The sequence below is a fragment of the Falco biarmicus genome, chromosome 5 (genome assembly GCF_023638135.1).
Source record: "Falco biarmicus isolate bFalBia1 chromosome 5, bFalBia1.pri, whole genome shotgun sequence".
NCBI lineage: Eukaryota > Metazoa > Chordata > Aves > Falconiformes > Falconidae > Falco > Falco biarmicus.
The window spans coordinates 55,236,791-55,260,047 of NC_079292.1; the positions used below are offsets into that span (position 1 = coordinate 55,236,791).

The 23,257-nt window shown below is 36.7% G+C and overlaps 1 protein-coding gene across 11 annotated transcripts in view; it reads left to right on the plus strand.

Moving 5' to 3' along the window:
- The window catches only part of ATF7IP (activating transcription factor 7 interacting protein), a 114,026-nt gene that overhangs the window by 74,227 nt on the left and 16,542 nt on the right, over positions 1-23,257 (plus strand). For 7 of the 11 annotated variants that reach the window (XM_056341640.1, XM_056341647.1, XM_056341642.1 and 4 more), the window contains exons 4-11: positions 187-332; positions 1,504-1,641; positions 3,502-3,567; positions 4,274-4,347; positions 4,866-4,954; positions 6,284-6,919; positions 8,509-8,576; positions 10,030-10,248. In XM_056341640.1, the coding sequence (XP_056197615.1) occupies positions 187-332; positions 1,504-1,641; positions 3,502-3,567; positions 4,274-4,347; positions 4,866-4,954; positions 6,284-6,919; positions 8,509-8,576; positions 10,030-10,248 (1,436 nt within the window). The remainder of the gene's footprint in view (positions 1-186; positions 333-1,503; positions 1,642-3,501; positions 3,568-4,273; positions 4,348-4,865; positions 4,955-6,283; positions 6,920-8,508; positions 8,577-10,029; positions 10,249-23,257) is intronic. The other 4 variants (XM_056341650.1, XM_056341651.1, XM_056341648.1 and 1 more) reach the window with 3 other exon arrangements.

A 23,257-nucleotide genomic window follows, 5' to 3' on the forward strand; every position in this document is an offset into this window, starting at 1 on the left:
ACCAAAGGGCCTGTTGTTCTGCTTTGATGTCATCAAACATCATGTTTTCCCAAAGGCTTTCTTACGTGTTTCATATGGAAAAACTTAAACTGGGGACAAAAGAAACTTCATAATAATCACAGCATTCCTCAGATACCTGTTTTTTTTCAAGAGTTCCTCACAAGCAGTTGTATCCAATCGTTCCAGGTGAAGTGTCAAGGAGAAAGCGTTCCAAATCTGAGGATATGGACAGTGTTCATTCTAAACGTCGTCGGTACATGGGAGAAGATTACGAAGCAGAGCTCCAAGTAAAAATTACAGCCAGAAAGGATGTTGACCAAAAATTACAAAAGGTAGAATGGATGTGCAGAGCAAAGTTGGCAAGCACACACCTGTCATTTGTCTTACTATGTGTGAATTTAGCTATCCTTCCCCCACACTCTCCCTGCCCCTCACACCCCCACCAAACACTTTCTCTTTTTTGTGGTTGAAAATTGAACATAAATCAAATAACAAATGTGGCTTAATTCATATAAAGTCCTGTATAGCCCTACTTTCAAGAATAGACCAAATATTACATTTGAAATATGTTACGTTTGAAATGCGTTAAATAGTTAAACTCTTCAGTCTTATGTGACTATAGATTGAGAATCTTAGCAAAGGAGGTGTTTCAGCATGGTAGACATTTATATGTGGCACTTTATGTCCCTAGGCAGAAAATCTGTCTCCAAACAAGTACAATTGACATACATTTTACAGATTTTTTTATAGAGCTGTTATAATTGCCTGATTGCACTATTGGCATGTAAAGAAACTTACGGTCTTGAAAAAAAAAATGTTCCATTCTTCCATTAGGTAGTTAGCTAGTGTGTGTTGTAATTTCATTTATGTAGGATGCAGAAAAATGAACCATATTTGTTGCTTGTTTGTTTTTGTTGCCTAAGGAAAAATTTTCACTGCAATCAGTAGAGGGTGGGAGAAGAAATTTAAATAAGTATATCAAGTAAATTTTGTGGCAATCGGTCTCTTTCCATTTTTAGCTTCTGCAACAAAAGCAGTACTGCATTTCTGCCACAGGAAAATGTATCTCAGAAATAAAATTTTGATGAATGTCTTTAGTTTCTGTTCTTTGAATACCAGTGTCCCTCTCGAGAACAGAAAAGTAAGAGGAAAAAATAATTTGTATGAACACAGCACTTCATGAAAATCTCTTCTGTTGTTAAGGTTCTTACATGTGATAAAGTTTTGTACACTTACCATACTGCAATGAAATTAATTTCTTGAATTAATGGCAAAGAGGGACTATTTATATTTGCCAAAATCAGATGTAGAAACTTTCCTTAACTGCAACCACATGCTTATTGGTGACTATAGATTCATTTGATTGACAGGGGACAGCCATTGTCATTGTTCTGTTTGTAGCAGGATACTTGTTGAAGAGTTGAGAATGTTTTCATAGATGATCTCTCAGATTCTGGGATTGCATTGTTTTTTTTCTTTTTTTGTTTTATAATGATTTTGCAGGTTATCCAGAGACTGTTAGAAGAAAAACTTACTGCTTTACAGTGTGCTGTATTTGACAAGACTCTGGCAGACTTGAAAACCCGAATAGAGAAAGTAGAATGTAACAAGAGGCATAAAACTGTGCTTACTGAACTACAAGTGAGTGTTTGTGTGTTGAACTGCATGCTGGAGTCAATTTAAAAAAATAAGCTCCTTAACATCTAGTATTAAGTCTCTTGTAGTTGTCAGTAGGGAAGCTGTTTTAACTCCACAAAGGAAAGAGGGGGAGAGCAGCAAATACTAATGTTGCTTTTGAGTTGTAAAATTCTCTTCCCTACTCAGAAAGAAGCAAACAACCAATTAATCATCAAAAAACTTGAAAGCAAATCTTCCTTCTGGCAAACTGAATTTTTAGCTGTTAGGGAACTGCCTTTCCACTCTTCCATTCCATTTAGACATTCTCCAAATTTAGAAATTCTTCAAAGATACTTCTTCAAAAATATATTTTTATATTAGATTTTAGGTACTAGAAAATATTTTAGATGCTAGAAAATATCTACTGCCTCTATGAAGCTAGAAATTTGCTTAAAAACAAAAAAGTGCAGAAAGGAGAGGACAATAGCACTGGATTTTATAGAATGTTCAAACAAGGAAACATCACGTGATACCTACCTCCAGAAACTGATTTTGTTCTAGCAAGGAAATAAATAGCTAGTGTTGAACACAGTACACTTTCTTGCATTCTTTGTAGCAATGAACGTATGTAGTGGTGACATGTGGAACATCACAAAAATAATTTTTGAGGTGGCAAGGACAATTAAGAGCTTATGTCATAACTAATTCAAACAAGGCCATTTTACTTGCAACATAAAGTGGAGTTTGCCAGACCAGTTTGTACTGCATAGCTCTTTCCCCTTGCTACCCCAGACATTTTATGTTACTTTTGTTAACAGCTTAAGACTTTCAGTATACTTGTTTGTCAGTGTCTTTAGCCGTCTAACATCTAGTGTCAGATTAACATCATAGAAGGCTGTGATTGTGTTGATGTTAATATAGTGGCAGTCTAAGCTTACATGGTTTTATTTGCAAGGTGCTCCAAAACAGCTCTAGGTTGTAAAAGGTAACAGAAATTAAAATGTAATTTAAGGCAGACTATAATTGTAGCCTGTCATATTGCTTTGTGAAAATGTGAAAGAGGTGAGATTTCTAGATGGACCAGCTCCTTTTAGATAAAAAGTTCTGAAATCATGGTATATGAAACTTGCCAATTTTTTTTTTTTAAATTCCATTCTGCTAGTGCTCACCTAGTGTTTTTAGGAATTCTTAAAAAGAATTTAACTTCTTTCCGTGGAGGAGAAAAAAAACAAAACACCTGCTTAGAACAAGTGGCACAGCTACTGCCTCCAGAGTAAGTCAGCCATCAGAACTGCAACCTAGACAAGGTACATTAGGATCTTGTAATGATGAGGTAATTACTGAAAGAACGGTCACCAAATAGTGTATCGAGGGAAGCACAAGAGGTAAAAACGGTGCTTAAGAAGATAATGAACCTGACAGCTAAACATCAAATATCTGACAGTAAGACGTGTGTGATATGTAGTGTATCTCTGAGAGGCAAAAATAGGATAAATGGGGGAAGACAAAATAACATAAAAAGCAAAAAGGGGTGCATTTTTCAATATGGTTGATACAAAAGGCATTAAAACAGGTGCTCACAGTTGCCTTAATTCTTGCAGAATATTGCGTGAACTTCTGAAAGATGGATTGTTTGTGTAGCTGTGAATAGGAAGGAAAATAATTCAAGTTGTCTGTAAGATACCTTGTTTGTGATACATGTGTATTTTTCTGTTGCTCTGAAGTAATATAGTTGTACTGTATTTCAGAGAAGAGTTACTTCCCCTGATATGAAAATAGCCTTTGACTTGATTTCTTAATTATGTATCTCTTACTTTGTATAATCTTTTTGATGGTTCTTGGGGAGGATATTTATGAGTTTGTTTTCATCTTCTTCCCATTTAGGCTAAAATTGCTAGATTGACAAAGCGGTTTGGAGCAGCCAGGGAGGACTTGAAGAAAAGACAGGAAGTAAGAACTAGATTTGTTATGTTTGTTTTTCTGAGTTAGCCTAAACCTTGTGTGAAAAACGAAGAAATTTTACATGCAGAAATAAATGACCTGGTTGTTCAGTGGCATTCACAAAAATTTGTCTTGTTTGATTAAAGGCAGTGATATGAAAGAATAGTCTTAACATCTGTTATGTAATTTTGAATTGTACAGAAGGTTTTTTAGGTATCATTGATGTGAAAGCACCATAAATGGTATGTAAATAAATCTAACTTAGTGCAATATGAAGAGTACAGAGTAAGTAAGAGTGAATCCCAGTTAATTGCATTTTGGAGGGGGAGGAGGGGAGAGGAATGGATACAAACAATAGTATTTCTCTATGTCTAGAATATTTTGGATTAATTAATGTGAAGAAGTGGAAGCTATAAGTCCATTAATGTTCAAGAAGAAATTTTTACGCTCATGCTATACAAACCTGAAGGCAAGTGACTTATAAAAAGGGAGGATGTAGGAGTGGGAGGCACATAGGACCAAGGAGGTTTTGAGGAGTTGTAAAACATGTCAAGTTCTCCTGCAGTAGTGGCTCCAGAAAATCTGTATCTCACACACAAATGGATGAATATGAAATACAATGAAAGCATAAGTTTGCAAGTTGACTTACGGTTGTTTTGTTGTGGCTTCTCTCCCCTTGGTGTTTGTGGTTGTGTTTTGGTTTTTTGTTTTTTAGAATTCACCAAATGCACCTCTGTCTCCAGGGAAAGCAGCAACTGACACTGCAAACACAAATAATGTGACATATCGGTAAGCAAACCACATCACTGTGACCATGTTAAAAATCTGCAGTAGGACACTTGAGATACCTGATGTATCCCTATATTTAATATAATACCCTATATTTTATATTTTTAATTAAAATGCTTTTCCTTCATTGCTTTTCAATTGTAGAATTCTGGTTTCTTTCACAGAAGTCATAAATAGACAGTATTGAATCTATTCTTAGGTAAAGTGAGATGAGTGGTGTTTCAGTAGTTAAAAAATAATAGATAAAAATGGAAGTTTAATTGCAAGGAAGGGAAAATTGTCATGGTGAAGGCAAACTTGGTGCAAGTGCTTAAAAATTTACAAATAATTCTGCATAATTTTTTTTTGTAGGGGAATATCCAAAGTTAACTTGCATGGGGGGCAGAAAATAAGTGGGTTTAGAAAAGCTCAGTTAAAAGAATAGCTGTAAAATAAGGGGGGAGTTCATCATTGTACTGTTAATAGTTATGCTTGGTGTGGCTCATTGAGAAATGCTAACTGTATCGTTTGTTCCCTAGACATGCTGGCACAGTGAGACAGATGCTAGAGTCAAAGAGGAATATAGGAGAGAGCACACCGGGAACTTCTCAAGCCCCTGTGAACGCTGGTAAGAAACTGCCTATGAACTGTAAACACACTTAAAAGTTTTATTGGTTCCCATTAAATAAGTAACTAGTGGAGCAAAACTGGGGTTTATGATTTTTTTTTTTCTTTTCTGACATCAAAAAACACTGGTTTTATCTCCCTACCACATTACCAGTTTATATTTGTGAGGTGTGCTTACCAAGTAAAGGGGAAAAAATGTGTTTATTTGGCCAACCAGACTGTGTGGGTAACAGAGATGCTTCAGCAGACTGCTTGCTGGGTATGGCAGCAAAACTTGCATCTTTTAGTTTCTGAGAGATGAAACACATGGCTCATGGGCCATTTTTTGTACTTGATCATAGTAGGATGCTGATATCTTCCCCTCTGCCTAATGGCTACAGAAGTTGAGAGGGGAACTAAATGAAGTCATAAGCCTCATTTCTTTAATGGAATCTAGTTGGAAATTGGTATTTCTAGACTAGAATTTTATAAGGAATGTAGAATCAAACCCACTATTAATGACATTAATTGTGGTCATACCATCCTTGCTTTTAAAAATAGTTTACCTAACACTGAATGTTGAATCTCTTCAACTGAATCATCTAATAGTAGGCATATCCTGACTTTCTGTAGTGTATTATGCTTCTGATCTTTTGATGTAATCCAGGAACTTTGTCACATAAAAGCGAGTATCTTCTCTAACACATTAATCCTTGGTTTCAGTAGAACCTTCTGGCTATAGGTTTCTACCTATACAAAGCAAGTTAGTCAAAACTGACTTGGCTTTTCTTGTGTCAAAGGACCAGTTGTTCGATCATTTCTGTAACTAGTGTTTAAAATGCTATATTTCGTGTGTTTTCAACAGTTAAATCTTGGAGTCTTCTTCAAACCTGTTTGTGTCACAGTTCTTTGTATATCGTATTTTTTTGGCATTTATATATAGTTTGTTCAAACAGAAATACGTTATTGACTGTGTCTTTAACTAGGCTTTTGAATTTCAGAGTACTCACCAGAAAAAGAGTATCTATAGCCTTTCTTTTCAAAAAAAGTTAATTATTATACCATGTGTTTCACAGAATCATAGAATGGTTTGAGTTGGAAGGGACCTTTTAAAGATCACCTAGTCCACCACCCCCCTGCCATGGGCCAGGACATCTTTCACTAGATCAGGTTGCTCAAAGCCCCATCCAGCCTGACTTTGAATACTTACAATGATAGGGCATTCAAACTTCTCTGGACAACATGTTCTGGTGACTTACCACCTTCATCATAAATCATTTCCATTTGGAGTGTTGGAGTGAAACTTCCCACTCGGTTCAAATACTTTTTTTTTTTTTTTTTTTTTGTGTAGTGCCAGCTTCTACCCTTGCTGCTCCTCCAGCAGTTGCCAGTGGACATCCTAAGCCTCAGACTCCAGTGACTTCCACGAGTTCTTTGACAACAGTTCTTCCCACAGCTAACACTGCTACAGTTGTAGGCACTAACCAAGTGCCCAGTGGCAGCACTCAGTCAGTGTCTGTCTCGTTGCAGTCTTTGCCTGTAATCTTGCATGTACCTGTTGCAGTGTCATCCCAGCCTCAGCTCCTGCAAGGCCACACAGGGACTTTGGTCACTAACCAACAGTCAGGCAGCGTTGAATTTATATCCGTACAAAGCTCATCCACGGTTGGCAGCCTTACCAAAACTACAATGTCTTTGGCACCAGCTAACCCAACTAAACCAAATAACAGCCCATCTGTGCCCAGTCCTGGTATTCAGAGGAACTCTCCAGGCAGTGCTGGGCCAGTAAGCACAACGTTGGCGGTACAGGCTGTTACTACTGCACATCCTGTTGCCCAGGCCACAAGGACTTCTTTGCCCACAGTGGGTACTTCAGGACTTTATAATGCTACCAGCAGTCGAGCCCCCCTACAGATGAAGATTCCTCTCTCTGCATTTAATAGTACAGCTCCTACTGAACCTCCCACCATTACGGCGCCCAGAGTTGGTAAGTTATGCTTGAATGTTGACACTGGGAAAGGAAAATAGTTGTCAAAGGGAAAATTACACTCCTGTGGAAATCTGTGAGCTTATTTTACTGATATGTTTCTCCTGCGTTGTCTTTCTGTTGAAATTGTCAAGATCAAAATCATCTGTCATAGATGTGTCTCAGCCATTGTTGAAAATAATCTCTCCTTAGAAGGAGTCAGCAGTGTGGCTTTGTAAGCTTTTGTTTTGTTTAGAACTTTATTTATATAATTCCTAGCACGAAGTCAGAAACTCCTATTTTACCATTAACAATTTGGTATTTATCTTTAATACAGTCTCTCAAAATATTGTGACTGCCTTGCTAAGCAAAGACATACTGAAAGGAAAGTATAATCACTAACTTTTTTTTCATAATGCTTAAAAGTAAATAAAATGAGAGCAAAACGCAACTGAATACTAACCTAATCCCAAAGTAGTACATTTATTGTACTTAAAATTAAGTCTCTGAACACAATGAATGTTCAAATAACAGTATCGAGACTTAACTATTTTAAAATACTTTCTTTCCATCTTTGGCCATGCCGTGATGATTTTCTGCATTTCTGATTGTACATATCTTGAAAATTTTTTTCTAAGAGGTCCTTGAGGTTTCTAAGTGAATCGGAATTACAGCATGTTTCTCGCTGGCACAATGTAATGTTAAAATGAACTGAAGCAGAGCTTGACATCGAAACTAGTTTTATTTCTCCTTCCGATTTCTAAGTTACCTGTTTTAAAATGTCTTCTGTAGAGTTGGACAGCTTTGTATTGATTTTTAGCTCTAAAGCTAATATAATCATTATAACAAAACATAAAAAGGGTTGTGACACATGAGGCACAGTGACCAAAGGAAGGGCCTATGTGCATCTAAAAAATGTGCCTCATTTTATGCAGTCCACGTAGCCTTAGTGTATACCCTAGTGGTTTTCTCATCAGAATTTTGAAACACTGCTTTGAGCCAGCACTGTTGCTCATAAGCTCTGGTTAAACTGAAGTGAGAACAGAGAATTTGGATTTAGATGTCTACATCAAATATTCAGGCAACTTCTGTTTAAACTGCTAGTTTAGATATGTGACTGAGCTAATAAATATACTCAGTCTGTCTGGATAAATTCTCAGTTACGTATTTTGCAGTCTGTTTAACCATCCATTGTTCAGTCAATTCTTTGTACAAAAATGTTGAAAAATTTTAATATTTTTCAATTTAATACCTTGTCAGCTTACATAGGGAGGAGAGGTTGAAGTTACGCTTTGTCCTCAGATAGGCAAGTAAAGTGATCATAAAGTATTTTGAATACACTGTATTCTTTCAAGGAAGGGAACATACACTGCTTCTAGGCTGGAAAGTGCTGTTTTGGTTTTCTGTATTGTCTGTTCCCTCTGAAAAATTATAGTAATCAAGCTTTTGAATACTTACAATTGAAAATTAGGGCTGAAAAATGTTAAATGTGCCACATACTGAATGTCTAGTATCAAACAATTTCGAATATTGGCTCCAAATTTGTATAGTGGATAGCAGTATTAAGTACTGATTAGATACTGCAAATGAACAATTTCTTGACCCCTCAGAAAACCAGACAAGCAAGCCACCAACAGATACTTCGGCAAACAAGCGAACTGCTGAGGGAACAACACAGGTAGGTTGCTGATTTTTTTCTATATAAAATTCTAAAGTTACAATCCACAGGAGAAAAGTTCTTTACCTTTATTGCTCATAATGAAACAATTTTAGTTTCTTTTTTTGTGCCATCCTTTCTAGTTTCTGTCCATTTGTATTTTTCTTCTTCCTCTGATCCAGAGTATTACTTGAAGCATGAGCTTCTGATAGTCTTTTCAGAAGTTTTCTGATGGGGTTTGTGTAAGCAGATGTGTTAGTAATTCGGGAGCACCCTAAAAACTTGTCTGATAAAACAGAGCAAACGTACAAAAGAAAATTCTGCCCAGTTTTTGTCTGAAGGGCTCGAACTTAAAGCTGTACAAATATTTTGTAAATTATTGCAGTGCTCTCATTTCCACACTAATCCAGAAGTTAAGAAGTATTTGAGTTCTAATATTGCTTTGCCGTATGTCATAGAAAAAAGAAAAGGAAAAGAAACTTTCTACAGGAATAACTACTTCATGATAAAAGAGAACTTGCATTACTTCTGGATTGCTCTTCTAAAATTTGTTGCACTTGCTTTGAAATTAAACTATTTATAATTATTATAATAAATTTTCTTTCTGCGTACAGATATTTCACAAAGCACCTCATACTTACATTGCTGTTAACTGGCAGTCATTTTATTAAGGAGAATAAAACTAATTTCTTCTAGCCAAAATTTCCATATTTAATAGCGTTTCAAGGTACAGTTAAATCTGAATTGTATTTTAAAGCAAGAAGAAAACATACTGGACAAGATTCTGTCTTTCACCTGTCACGGAAATAGTCTGGTAAAGATAACCAGTATTGCAGAGTCTAAACTATGCTTCACTCTACCTATTTATTAAGGCATTTCATAAAGAATGGCCGTTTGGAACTTCATTTTTCAAAGATACCTGTGGATTATAGCTATTAAAACATTTGTCAGTACTTGATATATAGGAAATTCAGTACCAGAATGTATGACAGATGTACAGTTTTAAGATCTAATTTTCAGTATAGGATGCGTATTTTGGGATTTTTCTTCTTCGGTAGAGCCTGAAACCCGGAAAAGATTTTGGAAAAACATGATTGTGTGTGATAGCGGTACTTAGCAATGGAAGGTGAGCAAGGAGGAGGGAAATAAAAGACACATGATGCTTTCCGGTTTTCAGTCTTCTGTTACAGCATATGTTTCTAGGTTTGCTTTAAGTCAAATCAGTTAAAGCATGTGTAATGCCATGGTTAATAAAGAAGGACCTGATGCATTTTAATTGGCTAGTGAGGTATGGAATTGTCATGCCATATCATATGAAAAATCCAGTTAATGCCACCTGCTTTTTGTTATGTAAAATCCAAAATATTATGTATTACTCCGCACTTCACAGCTCTCAGATCAAAAAGTAGTTCGCTGTGTGCCGTATACCTGTGGCATATTTGATGGTACAACTTTGATCAATTGTTTCAAAAAGCAGTTGAAACAGGAAGAGACTTCATCAGAAAATAAAGAAGCAGTAGAAGCAGCACAGACGAATTTTAACTTCCCCGAGGATGTCCTTTTTGGCTTGGAGGAAGAGGAAGAGGATGCTAAGAGCATCAAAAACACCCACAAGCAGACTGGCTGGGCAGCTAACCTATTAAAACAATGGCTGGCCAAAAATGGCAAGGATCCTAGCTTTGAATTGGTCCCAGTAAGTGAACTCAATGATATCTTAAGAGAGTTTTATTATACAATAAGGAATCATGATGGGAATACCTACAGTGTGGCAAGCTACAAGTCCATGCGTGCTGGCTTAAACCGGCATCTCAAAATGCCACCTTATAATCGTCAGATTTGCTTAATGAAGGACAAAGAGTTTGCTAGTGCAAACATGGTATTTGTGAGCGTGCTGAAGATGCTACGCATGCAGGGAAAGGATGAGACTCACCACCATCCTCCTATAGCTGCTGAGGACTTACGTAAGATTAAACAGTCTGGTGTGCTGGGATTGCACAGTCCACTGGCGCTCGTCAACAAGGTGTGGTTTGATTTGCAGTTGCATTTTGCCAAACGAGGGAGGGAAATTTTAAGAGATCTGGCTCCAGATGCTTTTGTTGTTGAGAAGGACAAGAATGGGCGTCGATATGCTATGTTTAGGTATCCTGGCAAAGGAAAAAATGGAGAAGATCCTCATAAAATGGGTAAAATGTATGATATGCCAGGGGACCCAAACTGTCCTGTTTTATCCCTGGAGCTTTATTTGTCTAAGTTGCCTCCGGAGCCCCCTGCCTTTTACCTGCATCCTTTAAAGCTAACGTCAGAGCAAATGCAAGAACAGCCTGTCTGGTACAAAAGAGAACCGATGGGTGTGAACTACTTAGGTACCATGATGCCCAGGATAAGTGTGGCAGCCAGGCTCTCTCAACGATACACCAATCATTCTCTCCGAACTACCACCATCCAGCTACTGTGTGAAGCAGGACTGGGGCCTAGAGAAATAATGGCAGTGACAGGCCATCGCTCTGAGTCTGCTATTAGACACTACTGGGGAGCTGCAGAAGTACGCTACAGGGCTTGGTCAGATACAATGGAGAATAACACCCCCAATTACCTATATAGCAAGATCCCAAATGAAGTGATAAAAGAATCACTATCTGGTGCCTCCACCTCTTCTATAAACCATGTTGTTCTAGAACAAAGCAAAATTTTATTCCCTAAGAAATCTGTGGTGCCACCTGGCACTAATTGTGTGACTTTAGTCCCTGAGGGACACCCAGCTCTGAATTTCAAAAGCCCTGTCCCGGTGAACCACAGTTCCAAGGTGTTTATCCCCAAGAGCACGGCCAGTGGGAGCCTAACTGCCAGTCCCCTTCAAGGCTGTTGTAATGAACCTGTCTTTATAAAGCGTGTGATAAAACAGGAACCAATGACCTGATGCTTCTGTAATGGAACTGATTTCAAATGAATTGCTAAAATGGAAAAATTAACAGATTTGTTTTTTCACTTGGTCTACTAAGAAAATTTCTTAATGGTCTAGTTCAGCAAGAAGTATCCTGTTCACACTCCTGAAGTGAGCTATGGAACAGAAACTTAAACAGAGTAGGGCTTGGAGTTTGTATGACAGTGTGGCAGCTGGGACTCTCCAAGTGGCTGTGCAGAGCTATTTTAAAAAAAATTAAAGAAAGATATTGATTTCCACTTAGCTGAAGAGCTATGCTTTCTTCACTGAGTGCATGGCTTTTATATTTTGTGAAGAGTGTGTTTATTATAACATTCTGTGCCTGCTGGCACTAATGTAGCATCCTACAAATCAAATACTTGATTACTAAAGAGCACGGAGAAAGTAGAAGCTGAATGAAATACGCAGATACACTACAAATACATACATATGCATGAAAACACCTGGAATTGCTTGACTGCTGTCACCCTCTCTGTTCAAATTATTATCGGACCTACCAGAGAATTGTGCCTTTTTTTGTTTGGTTGTTTTTCTCAAACGTTCTTCTAAATTGATTCTTTCTGTGAGCTACAAATTTTTATTGCAGGTCTTTCCTTTTCCTATCTAATATTTCTGGCTAAGATTTTAGTCATTCTGTTCTCCAAAGGCACTAGTTGATACAAATTATATTAAAATCGGGATCTCCAGTTGTGCACGAAATGGGGAAAACGTTCTCAAAAGAGTTGAGGACAGGTTTGTTGCTTAAATGGCAAGTAATTAGAGTTGAAGTGTTGTCTCTGTATGTTCTTAGCTTGTGAGAGGATTTTTTTGTATTTCCTCTCACCTACCCTTTCCATTACATTTCACATTGTCTTTGCAGTATAGTCTTTGTCAGTATAGTATGATTCACAAGCAGCACATCCTGTTCTTCCACACCAAACCCGATCCGAATATTTTGAGCTTTAACTTCTTCAGATTAGTTCCCTGTAGTAAACTGATCCTATCACTACATTTTCCATAGGAGATTTTTACAGATCAGAATTTCTCAGGATAGTGGATGTGAATTTTGTCAGAGAAATGAGGCTGTAGTTTTAAAGGTTCTTTAATGAAAAAAAAAAACCTAGTTTGTCTGCTATTCTGTGCCATAATTTTTGTCAGATTCTGACAAATCTAGTATCTTCCTGTAAGTAAAAATGGAAAACTGGTCATCAAATCACAAATTATGGTAGGTCCACTTTGGAAGAAGAAAGAGTGTAGTATTTAAACCTGTTTTCCATTATATTAATTACAAAAAAATAAGAATGGCTTTGTCTTTTTGAAATCTGTGTGCATGTGTGTGTACACACATGTCCACACACACAGTTTGTCATACTAAGGACTTCACTGGAAGTGTTCATGTTGCTCAGCAGTGGACAAAATAGAGAAAAATCCCAGCTGAAATAAAAAGTGGATGGTGATAAACTCTTTAATTCTGTGGAGGACTTCCTTGCTGGGAAAGGCTTTCAAATAATGAATGAGATTTATCACTTTGTTATAGTCTGAACAGAGGACTTGATGCCTGAACTTTAGTTTTGATCTTGGCTGATAATGTTTACCTTTGTGGCCTTGGGTAGGTTATTCATACTTACTGCATCAATTTTCCAAAGTGTGAGACGAGCACAGTGTTCCATTTTTTGATGAATCATGTTAACGATTAAAAGGATTTGAAAGTGCTGTAATCATCGTACATATTGTGTTTACAGGTTTTTATTTGCTGATATGATGATTGAGGTAGTTGATCAGATAGAATTGTTAATATAAAAATTACTTCTGCACAATCCTGTAATTTCTTAGTTGCAGCATTAAATTACAACATTGATGACTACAGGAAGGAAATAATGGATCCAGGATTATCACTTTGTCAAGCCTAGCGTAAATCAAATGGAAATGGTAAAGAAAGTAATCCTTTCTAACAGCTATAAAGAAGAAAAATTGAAAAAAACAAAGGGCAGAAGTTCTCAAAATACAGGAGAACTATGCAGTAACTTATTCTAGGATATTTTAAAGTAATGTAGTTTTCCAAATTTCAGGATTTATAGAATTCAGAATTCAGCCAGACTGGCAAATTTAATTTCTCATTTGAAGAGATTTATTCCAAACTCCACAAAATATTCCCGTCTTCATCTCAGGTGATTGCTTGTTCAGGCATACTGGCATTGAATATTTATCCTGCAGAAACAAGAAAAGTATTTTGCCAGAAGATGATTCTATTTTGTTGCCTCTTGCTGCATATTTGGGACCAGAGCATGCCCTGCTGTGGTCCCAACTGCATCTAGGTGACTTAGTGCAATAGCATATTGCTAATTGTTTCATTCCTTAATGCAAATGTAGTTGGTGATTTAAATGGAAAAAAGGACTCTTTTGGCCAATCTGGGCATGTCCCTGATGCTTTTTAATTATCATTTGGCTTTTAACTTGAATTTCATTCTGTTGGCTCATGATAGGGTATTTTTGGCTTCTCATTTGTTAAATTCTAATTCTATTGGCACCATTTATACAATGTTCTCTTACAACCTTCACCTTCATTTTGAACCTGATACTTCAAAGCTACTGACTGCAGTATTACTACCTAATTATTTTTGTATGGGAGACATTTTTTTTTGAAAATGAGAAAAAAGCATTCCTGGTGTGGGCTGGAAGTGTTACTGCTTCACAGGAGCTGGAGTCAGTGTTCACTAAGCTTTCTGCTAATATCTGATTAATTGTAATCAATAGAACATATTTCTAACCTTCCAGAACCAAAAAATCTTTCTCCTGTTCCCACTCCCACCCAAAGTGTTAAATGACTCTTTCCTACACGTATTTTCTTTCTAGAAGTGCTGAAGCAGGCAAGCAGAATGGGTGTTTTGCTGCTTTTGTAAAGTCAGCTTTGGTTATGTGTACAGTAATATGGGGAGCAGGGGGTCTTTTTCCCTTTTTTTCCTCCTTTTTTTCTTTTTTTTTTTTTTATTTTTTAAACTGTGAAATAAGATTTCAAGTCAGTCCTGTTCATTGCAGTACACGTTATGCTGTATGAATATTATGAATTCTACCAAAATGGACATGAATTGGACTCCTTAGTGGCAGTATAAGCAGAGAACTTCAAACAGCAGGATAACTGAGTTTCTGAGTGTGGTTTTGTTTTTTTTTCCTCTTTCCACTGTAGGTAAGGCATGTTGGTGAACCAGCAGGTTAAGTTGGTTAAACAGTTAAGACAAACTGTTTGTCTAAACTTCAATTTAGATTTAAGCTGTAAACTTAACACAAACTTGTTAATCATTAAAATTCACTTCAAAAATCTGAATAAAACAAATACACTTTGAAAGAAATCTATCTGTCACTTTTGATTTTTCTGTTTAGATCTTTTCCTAAAATAGTCCATTTCAGTTGGGGAGAAAAAACCCAACCACCAGTACTTAGCCTTAACTAAGTCAACTAAACTAATTTTTTCATTAATCACTACCATACATTGATTAAATTCCATTTCTCTTGATGGAGATTACTCTGAAAACAGTGGGGAATGACTGGAACCTAATATAATACAACCATATGTTTAGCTTGGCATCTAATTTTCATAGTGAAGCTTTGATATTGGTGCTGTAAATCTAGAACTTGTATTTTCTGTGCTTTTTCCTGGTAAGTTTGGAAATCTCTGCTTTTACTTCAAGGAGTACCCTAATTACTTTTTATTTTTATGAAGTTGGCACAGTATCTTATGGTATGTTAATTATTTTTTTTATTCTTTTATTGCTATTTAAGTAATTCATCCCCACCATAAGGTACTGTGATCTACAGTGTGGGAGATCTAGAAGGGTAAATGTTTTATACTATGTGCACCTTCTCTGTGACCCTGAAGAGCTCCATTGTGCACGGTGTCAAGTAACTGAAGGCACTGGAAGATTGCTTTGAAACTTAATGTTGTCTTGGTTTTGTTGTGATTTTAGTCTGGTACATCTCTTGGGTTATCCTGAACTATACAGCTTCTAAATAGTTGTATATTGTTTAGATCAGTATACTCAAAGTTTTCAGTAAGCAGCTTGGACATATGATTTTGCTGTATGACTGCTTCTCCTTTTCCAGCCTTCCTCTGCTTCTTGCTCCAGAAGGAATGGCCACAGGGATGCAGGAGGGGACATCTTACTATGTTTGTGTTAGTCTCTCAACTTCAGCTTTTTTCTGCATACACAGAAATTTAAGGTTTATTATTCAATCCCAGTCATTTTACCAATAGCCATTCCAGTGCCTCGGGTCCTAGAATTGCATTTCTGAAGACATGACAAGGACTTTTAATGTGTTGGGGTAAATATTACTGTTACAGAGGCAAAGGTGTTTTTAATTATATAACAGATCTTTAGAATGGTTTTTAAGTATTTTATTATGAATCCCAGTTATAGATACAGGATCTATATATATTATATATGATATATAAATATAGCTATGGTATACCGAGAGACTCTATGAAAGCAATTTTTATTACGTTGTGACATAAAATAACTGAACACATTTGAATGGGGTTGGATGTGTTAAAAATGGCTGGCATAAAGTCAATCTGTTCAAGAGTGATTACATTATATTTACTAAAACACCAGGTCAGGTGAATAGTATTTTTTTCCCTGTTCCCCACTCCAGGTGCGCCTTATGCTCTTACAGAGTAAATCTTTTTTCAGTCTAAATTTCATCTGTGCATTTTGCCTTTTCAGCTAATACTAGTTTTTTTTAAAAAAAAAAAGTAAATCCACCAGTGTTGTATCCATTTCTCATTTTCTGACATGCCTTGATTTGTTTGGTTGAACTACAGTTTAATTGAAGCTATTTTGCTGACTTGGAAATTCGTCTGGTAAAATGTTAATCAAGTACACTTATAACTCCTATCCCTTTGCTTTGTAATGTGTAATAAACTTTGTGACTGTCTGTTGGGAAACAATGTGAACAAAGTGGGTATGTCAGCCTACAATTTATAAGCAGCTATTAAGTCTATGTTGTTGAAGCATTCTTGATTAATATGTTTCCTTGCATTTCATGGTTTTGTCACTGAAAATAAACATGCATAATTATATATGTAAAATGGGCTACTTGATTTTTGTCTCTGACCCTGGGGTTATGTTTGTGCTGTTTAAAATGCAACTAGCTGTCATCCGTGAGGTGGAACCTTTGCCTGAGACTAATTGTAAATCTAAATTACAAAGATGTTAGCAGGAGGACAGTTGAAAAGATAAATTAAAAAATAATAATAATAATCTGAAGAATTCCCAACAGGACATCACATAGCTGAATTGGGTAGTTGTTGTAAGGAACAAAATTCAAGTGAATCCATTCTTGTATGACTTCTAAAGTGATTTGGCTGTCCCCGAGAGCTTATCTATGTTACCTAAACCACTTCCAGTTACTATGAGCAGCTTTCTGTAAGTAAATATACTTGTGTTTTGTAGGCTTCAATTTGTCATTTGGAGCAAAAAATTGGAAAGGAATACTAAAACAATCTAACTGATGATGTCATAACACCAGATGTGGATAATAGCTTTTAAAAGCTACATTAAACTAATTAGGAAAGGGATATAAATATATTTGCTGATTAATAAGGTGATCTTCCATCATCCAAGATGGACATCCCACATAATACTGTTGGGAAACTGTCAGTGGGCTTTGGGGAAACAAGGTATATGTCTCACCTTAAGAGTAAAAACCAGTAGATGTACATGTGTGTGCATGCATGTATGTATGTTTATTATATACCCTTTCAGCTGTTTGAGGAAAACCAAAATCACAGCAGTAGATAAATACTTCAGGCATTTTATCATGTTCCTTTATAGCTTTTAGTTGGAATTATGATTGGTGGAGCCTAAACACGAATCTCTTGATAGACTTCTGAATTTATGAATCTTACTAATAGGGGTAGCAGAGCCAATATCTACTCTTTGTACTAAAGTAATGAGAGGGTATATAATACATAGGGATTACTAAGACTGGTTATTCTTTTTTTTTCCCCATGCTTGTATTGTTCTTGTTCTGTAGGAAGTGTTGCACAGTACCAGTTAAGGATAAGTGGAACAGAGCAATCTTGTAAATGCAATACGTAAAATGTCTGTTAATAGTGTTTGAGTGTAATACAAGTATGCAATCACACAGTTAGCAAAACATATATTGCAGCCCTGTGAAATTTTGCTTGTGCAAACTATGATCTTGGTAAACCTCTAACTTTATTGCATTAATGTTTTCATTTTTATCATGGTAAGACATGGCAAATACATTTGGTACGTGTTCAAATAAATTTTCATGACAGCTTTTCAAGGCTGGGATAATTATTTCAATTCTGTGGGAGTTACTGCATTGGAAAAAAAATAACTGTTGAGGAGTGATAAGTCTGACATTAAGGCAGTTAATGACTGGAATATACTCAAAAATGTGTTTAAAAAAAATTTTTCCATAGCTGCTTAGACTGCTTGAAATTTGTAGTTCTGTGTATGGGTGACTAAAAACATAATATGGGCCTTATAATTATGCATACAAACACAATATCACTACCCTCCCCAAACACACCCCATTCCCAGAACATTTTTTTAACATTGCTTTCCATAATTTAAGATCAATTTTGCTATTATATAACGCCTTGGTGCGTCATGTATGATTGTGGTGGTGTGATCCTTCATGGACTGTCTGTTTTACAACCCCCAGAATTGTTTCTGTTTTGATACTGTAGAAACTGTTAATAATAAAATTGTCTGCACTGTGTCATTGTACCACACATGATCTTCAGAATTTTGATCTTTACTACCCAGGAATTAATTTTTATTTTGCACTGTATTTTTTGTTGCATTTTCCCACACACACTTCATTTGTCACTTCTACATACTGAAATTTGCCTTTTTGAAAAGCAGGTGGCATTACAATGAATAGCATTGCTATCTCTATGTGATGAACTGAACCATGGCGTTATATAATACCAAAACCTTTTTTTTAATTGTATGTATTATATATGAATAGAGAAGAGCATACTCAGAACTTTCTCCAAAATACCGACATACACCTTTTGGTTTTTCATGTTGTAGAATACATGTGCGTGTTGGTGTATGTGTGCTGTTACACAAAATGATGTAACAGGTAACATTTGCTGTTCAGTTTGAGTTTTAGAGATTTCCTTCCCGATTTTGTTCAGTAGTTTGCCGTTGACATGTATATGCTGTGGTGATGTAACTACTACTTCCTGTGTGAAATTTCAAAATTTTAGTTACAGTGGGAGAGACCTCCTTTTCTCAACATGATGTCTACTGTATGTGCTTTGGCCTTTAAATTCAGTCTCTTTGCTTGTATTTGTTTTCCTCATGGAATTGGACTAGCTTTTTTTCCTCCCATCATCCCCAACCCTTTTTTCTTTCTTTTCAAAATTACAAATTATACATCAACCTAATCGCAGCAGTGCTGATCTGAAAACATTGCTTGATAGCAAAACTAAGATGATATTCTTTCTCTGCTACAGGGTGTTTTACAACAGTGTAAAATGGTCTCAGTGCATGGAAAAACATAAAAAGATAGTAGCTGGTCTCAATCTCCCTACTTTCCCAGAGGCAGACGAGTAAACTGCTTCAGAGTCACTTCAACACCAGAGACAGCTCTTTATTTTATTAAGAGGCTGATTCCTTTCTGGTTTTTCTTTTATTAATTTAAAGTTGACTAGTGTGTAGAATAATTGTTAGATACTGAAGTCAGTGACATACGGGACATAATGACAGTCTTCCAAAAGAAGAAAGTTCATTCTTAATTATAAAGCCTTTACATTAGTTTTACTGCAAATCTTCACTGTGACTTCAGCTTCAGGTGACACTGTTCACTGTGTTTATGCACTTTTAACAAGTTCCAGGATTTTTATTACCTCTAAGAACTTTTTTCTATTACACTTCTTTTTTAAATTTCTCTAATACCCGTATGGCATTGGTTCTAGAAAGTCACTGTACCATTCTTTTCTTCCTCAAGGGAAAATGTATTATTGCTGATTTTTCCTAGCACTTCTTCCCATAAGTATATCTTACTTGTCAGTGCATCTGTTTCTCAGCACTTTCTTTAATTGTTAAAAAGACTTTAGTGGTTGGGATTGGAAGAAAGCAGCTGTTATGTTGTTACAATATGTGCAGTAGAAAATGCATGAAATTCCGAGTATAGGTCATTTTTACCAATCTTTTGTAAAAAGCCCGGAACTGAAGCATAATTACTGTAATATGAATAGAGATTTTATGTACAAAAATCAAACAAAGTCTGTTTCTAGTAGTTTTCATGGTTAAAAAAAATCTGAAAATATTACTGAGAAGAATCAGTACTATATGTCACTTTTCAGCAAAAATGTTGCAACTACTAGAACACGCAGAAATACCAATTTCTAATACTAATTTAAGTGAGAAAAATGCACAAATATGAATAATTGCATCAAACATACTTTTCATTATTTTATCTTCCATATGCACTATAAAGCAGTTTACAGTCTGATTGATTAAGTGGTGTTTAGAAGATGTTATGACTTGGCCTCTGTTTCAGGACTTAGCAGGTTTCACTTCAGATGTTTGAAAGGGATGAGGATTTACTTTTTTGATTTTGCCCCTGTTGTAGGATCTTTTAGTCACTGTTTTCACAAGTTACATGCTTGGCATTAAAGTATGTTTCCTTCACACTTGCCAAGTGAGATGCTTGCCTGGGGCATTTGGCATACAGACAGAGCCCAGGGATAGTTACATATTGGTAAATGTGGTAGGTGCAAACATTACTTTGCAAACTGAAGAAGCTGGGGCAGAGGGCCTGCAGTTTTTCTTCAAGATCTTTCAGGATTTTCTTTAAGAACAAACTTTTCAAAACAGATCAAGATTGTAAATGCAAACCATCTTCTCCTTGGCTGGCTGTTTGAGGAAAAATGTGCAGTGCCGGGTGAGAGTAGCAGAGCAGCATTACAGTACTTACACCATCCTTCCATATGTATGCTGGTGCCCATTTAGCTGTAATTTGCTTTTCCCCTGCTGCCTTTTTTCCTTCCCCTGCTTCCTGTTCCCACATTTGTTTCTGCTCTTAATCATACATTCCATTCTTCTTTCCCCTACTTCAGCTAGTGTTTTGCCTTTCAACACCAAGTTGGAATACATCTTCCAGAGCTGGATCTACATTAGATTTTAGTATGAAATGTCCAGTAACAGCACACATTGTTTTTATGCAGAACATATTAATTACAAATGGAAGTTCACCAACAAGATGAAGAATAAAGATGTGGCTGTATTAAAATTAGGAAGTCAGGAAAAGATGAAGTCTTGTATTTTTCTTGCTTTCTTCCTAAAAAAATTTTGTGTGTGTTTATCTTTAAAAGTGTGATATTTCAGAGCAGTATTTGGTAGGTTTAGGGGTTTTATTCCATTTTAAATATTTTTATTGTTGTTGCATTGTTTTGTGTTAAGGTTGTTACACTGCTGGCTGCTGTGTGAAAGCAGAGAAAGATGTGAAATAAGGCAGCTCAGGTACAGTTGTGGTTAACTAAATGGTTCAGTTCATGATGTTGCTCCTTCCAGGTTGCACAAAGTTACCTCATCAGCTATGGACAAAAGAGGTCCAAAATGGCAGTGTGAATGACAATATTTTGGAGGATTTCTGCTTACTTGGAATTTAAAGGCATATACGTTCAGATATGTGAGCAGTTAAGGAGGATGGAAAAGGGAGTTTGGCAGTTTGTATTTCTTTTAAATCTCAATATAAACTTTCTTCTGTTTGATTACGGGAATTACCTAGATGCTGTTGTAAATAATCAGATTTAAGTGCTACTTCTGCTCTTACTGGACACTGGTGCTCTGGTTCTGACAAATGATGAAAAGGTGGTTTTGGGGCTTACGGGGTTTTTTTGCAACTGTGATCTTTAAATAGAGATCCCTTTATATTGCTGTGGGTATTTTGTGTCTGTTCCAGCTTATATGATATTCTAAGGTGACTGAGTCTTCTGTTTCTCAGACTTGCTAGGCAATATGTGAATGAAATCGCCAGGCATGTTTTGGGTTCTCATTAAATGGTTTTATTTCAGTAGCGTGACTATGCTGATGAAAATGTTACGATTGCATCATCTTGTTCTTCAGCAGAGATCAGATGAAGCAGGTTCAGGCTGTTGGCTTCCTGTGTTTGGAGAAAGCTGAAAACTGATAGCAGATCAGAATGCCTTGACTTTGCTTTCCTCCGTTACCTGCTTCTGCCCAGATGCTTGCTGAAATCTGATATTAGGAGCTGAAAAACTTGTTCTTATATTTCAATTTTTGACATAAATGTGACTGTTGTTCATACATGACTGAAAGTCCAACGTCAGGCTTCCCTTTGCCTTTACCAGGGCTCAAGTCTTCTTAAGCTGGTTTCTAATTTTGCTCAGAGCAACACATCTGAATCTTCTCTTCTGATGTGTGACATGGCAATCTCCTCCTCAGAATCCCATTACCTTCTGTTTACAAAAGCAATAGCAGTTGTTTCTGTCTGGCCTTTCCTCAAACATAGCTCTGTTGTAAACTGTAGTTTTCACAAGTCCTTTGAAATACTCCTGAATTTCTGAATAACATAGTCATGATACTCAAAAGGAGTGTTTTTATTTTCTTTATGAGTTGGGCACAGGATTTTCTGAAAACCATATATTACTTGCTTTTGGAAGGGATAATTCCAAATGGTTCCATTTGTAGGTCTTAACCATTCAGGTGGTCCAGAAACACCTGGGACTGGGAGATAAAGCTGCTGTCTCAAATCGCGGAGATGCTTAATTTCACCATGAGAAAGTAGTATGGACCAGTCTTCTAATACCTGATTCCCAGTTCTTCCTGAATCTTCTTTTCTTTCCTGGATTTCAGATACGTACAAGTACCTGAAAACTATGTGTCAACACCACAGGATATAGCAATGGATACTCCCCCTCCTGTTGAACGTAGGTGGATGCTCTGAATAGTCAAAATCCTGACCTTTATGGCAGGCATAATGAGCAGTCTGTTCTGTATGGGGGATACTCTACCTACACCACACACCCCTAGCTAGGAAACACAAGGTGCAGCGTTTTCAGTGTTTCCAGTTCCCTTAAAATTTTCCTGTACTCCTAAATTTCATTCAAGGGAGATGCATGGTTGGTGAACTAGGGGGATCTGGCTGGGTAGGCTGGGGAGTCAGGACTTCAGGGTGTGCTGTGTGTGGAGTACCACATCTTCTCGGACTAGCTGGAGTGTGTGCCCTGGAACCAGGACTGGGGGATGTACCACAGAGCACCACTCAAGACGCTGCCCTACAGATCTGCAACTTCTAGTGTGGGCTGTGGAAAGAACCTCACTACTTGCAGATAGTTCCTGTTGAGGAGATTGCTACCAGGGTTGTTTAGTAGAAAACATTGATTAGTGTGGCTAACTACAGGTTGGTCTTCACTCCTGAGAAGTGCAGGTATGAGACCTTGTTGGCTGATTTGATGTATCGTTTCATAGTTGCCTGTTTAACTCAAGATTTTGGCCTTCCAGGCACACCAAAGTAAAAAAATGCATGCAGTGACACTTGCTGACTTGGAAGTTCAATGAACTTTCTCAACTGGTGTAGTTAAGTAGGGATTCAAAACAGTTAGCTCTCATACAGAGTATTTTTCTAAGGATTTAGATGTCCCTGCAGAGGAAGAATTGAAAGGAAATTATACTCAGATTAATGTATTTTATAGTGGGGATAAATGAATAGCTTAGTGTTTTTTTCTTTTTCCAGTTCTTTATAAATCCCCCCCTCCATTTTTCAATCCGCTTTCTGC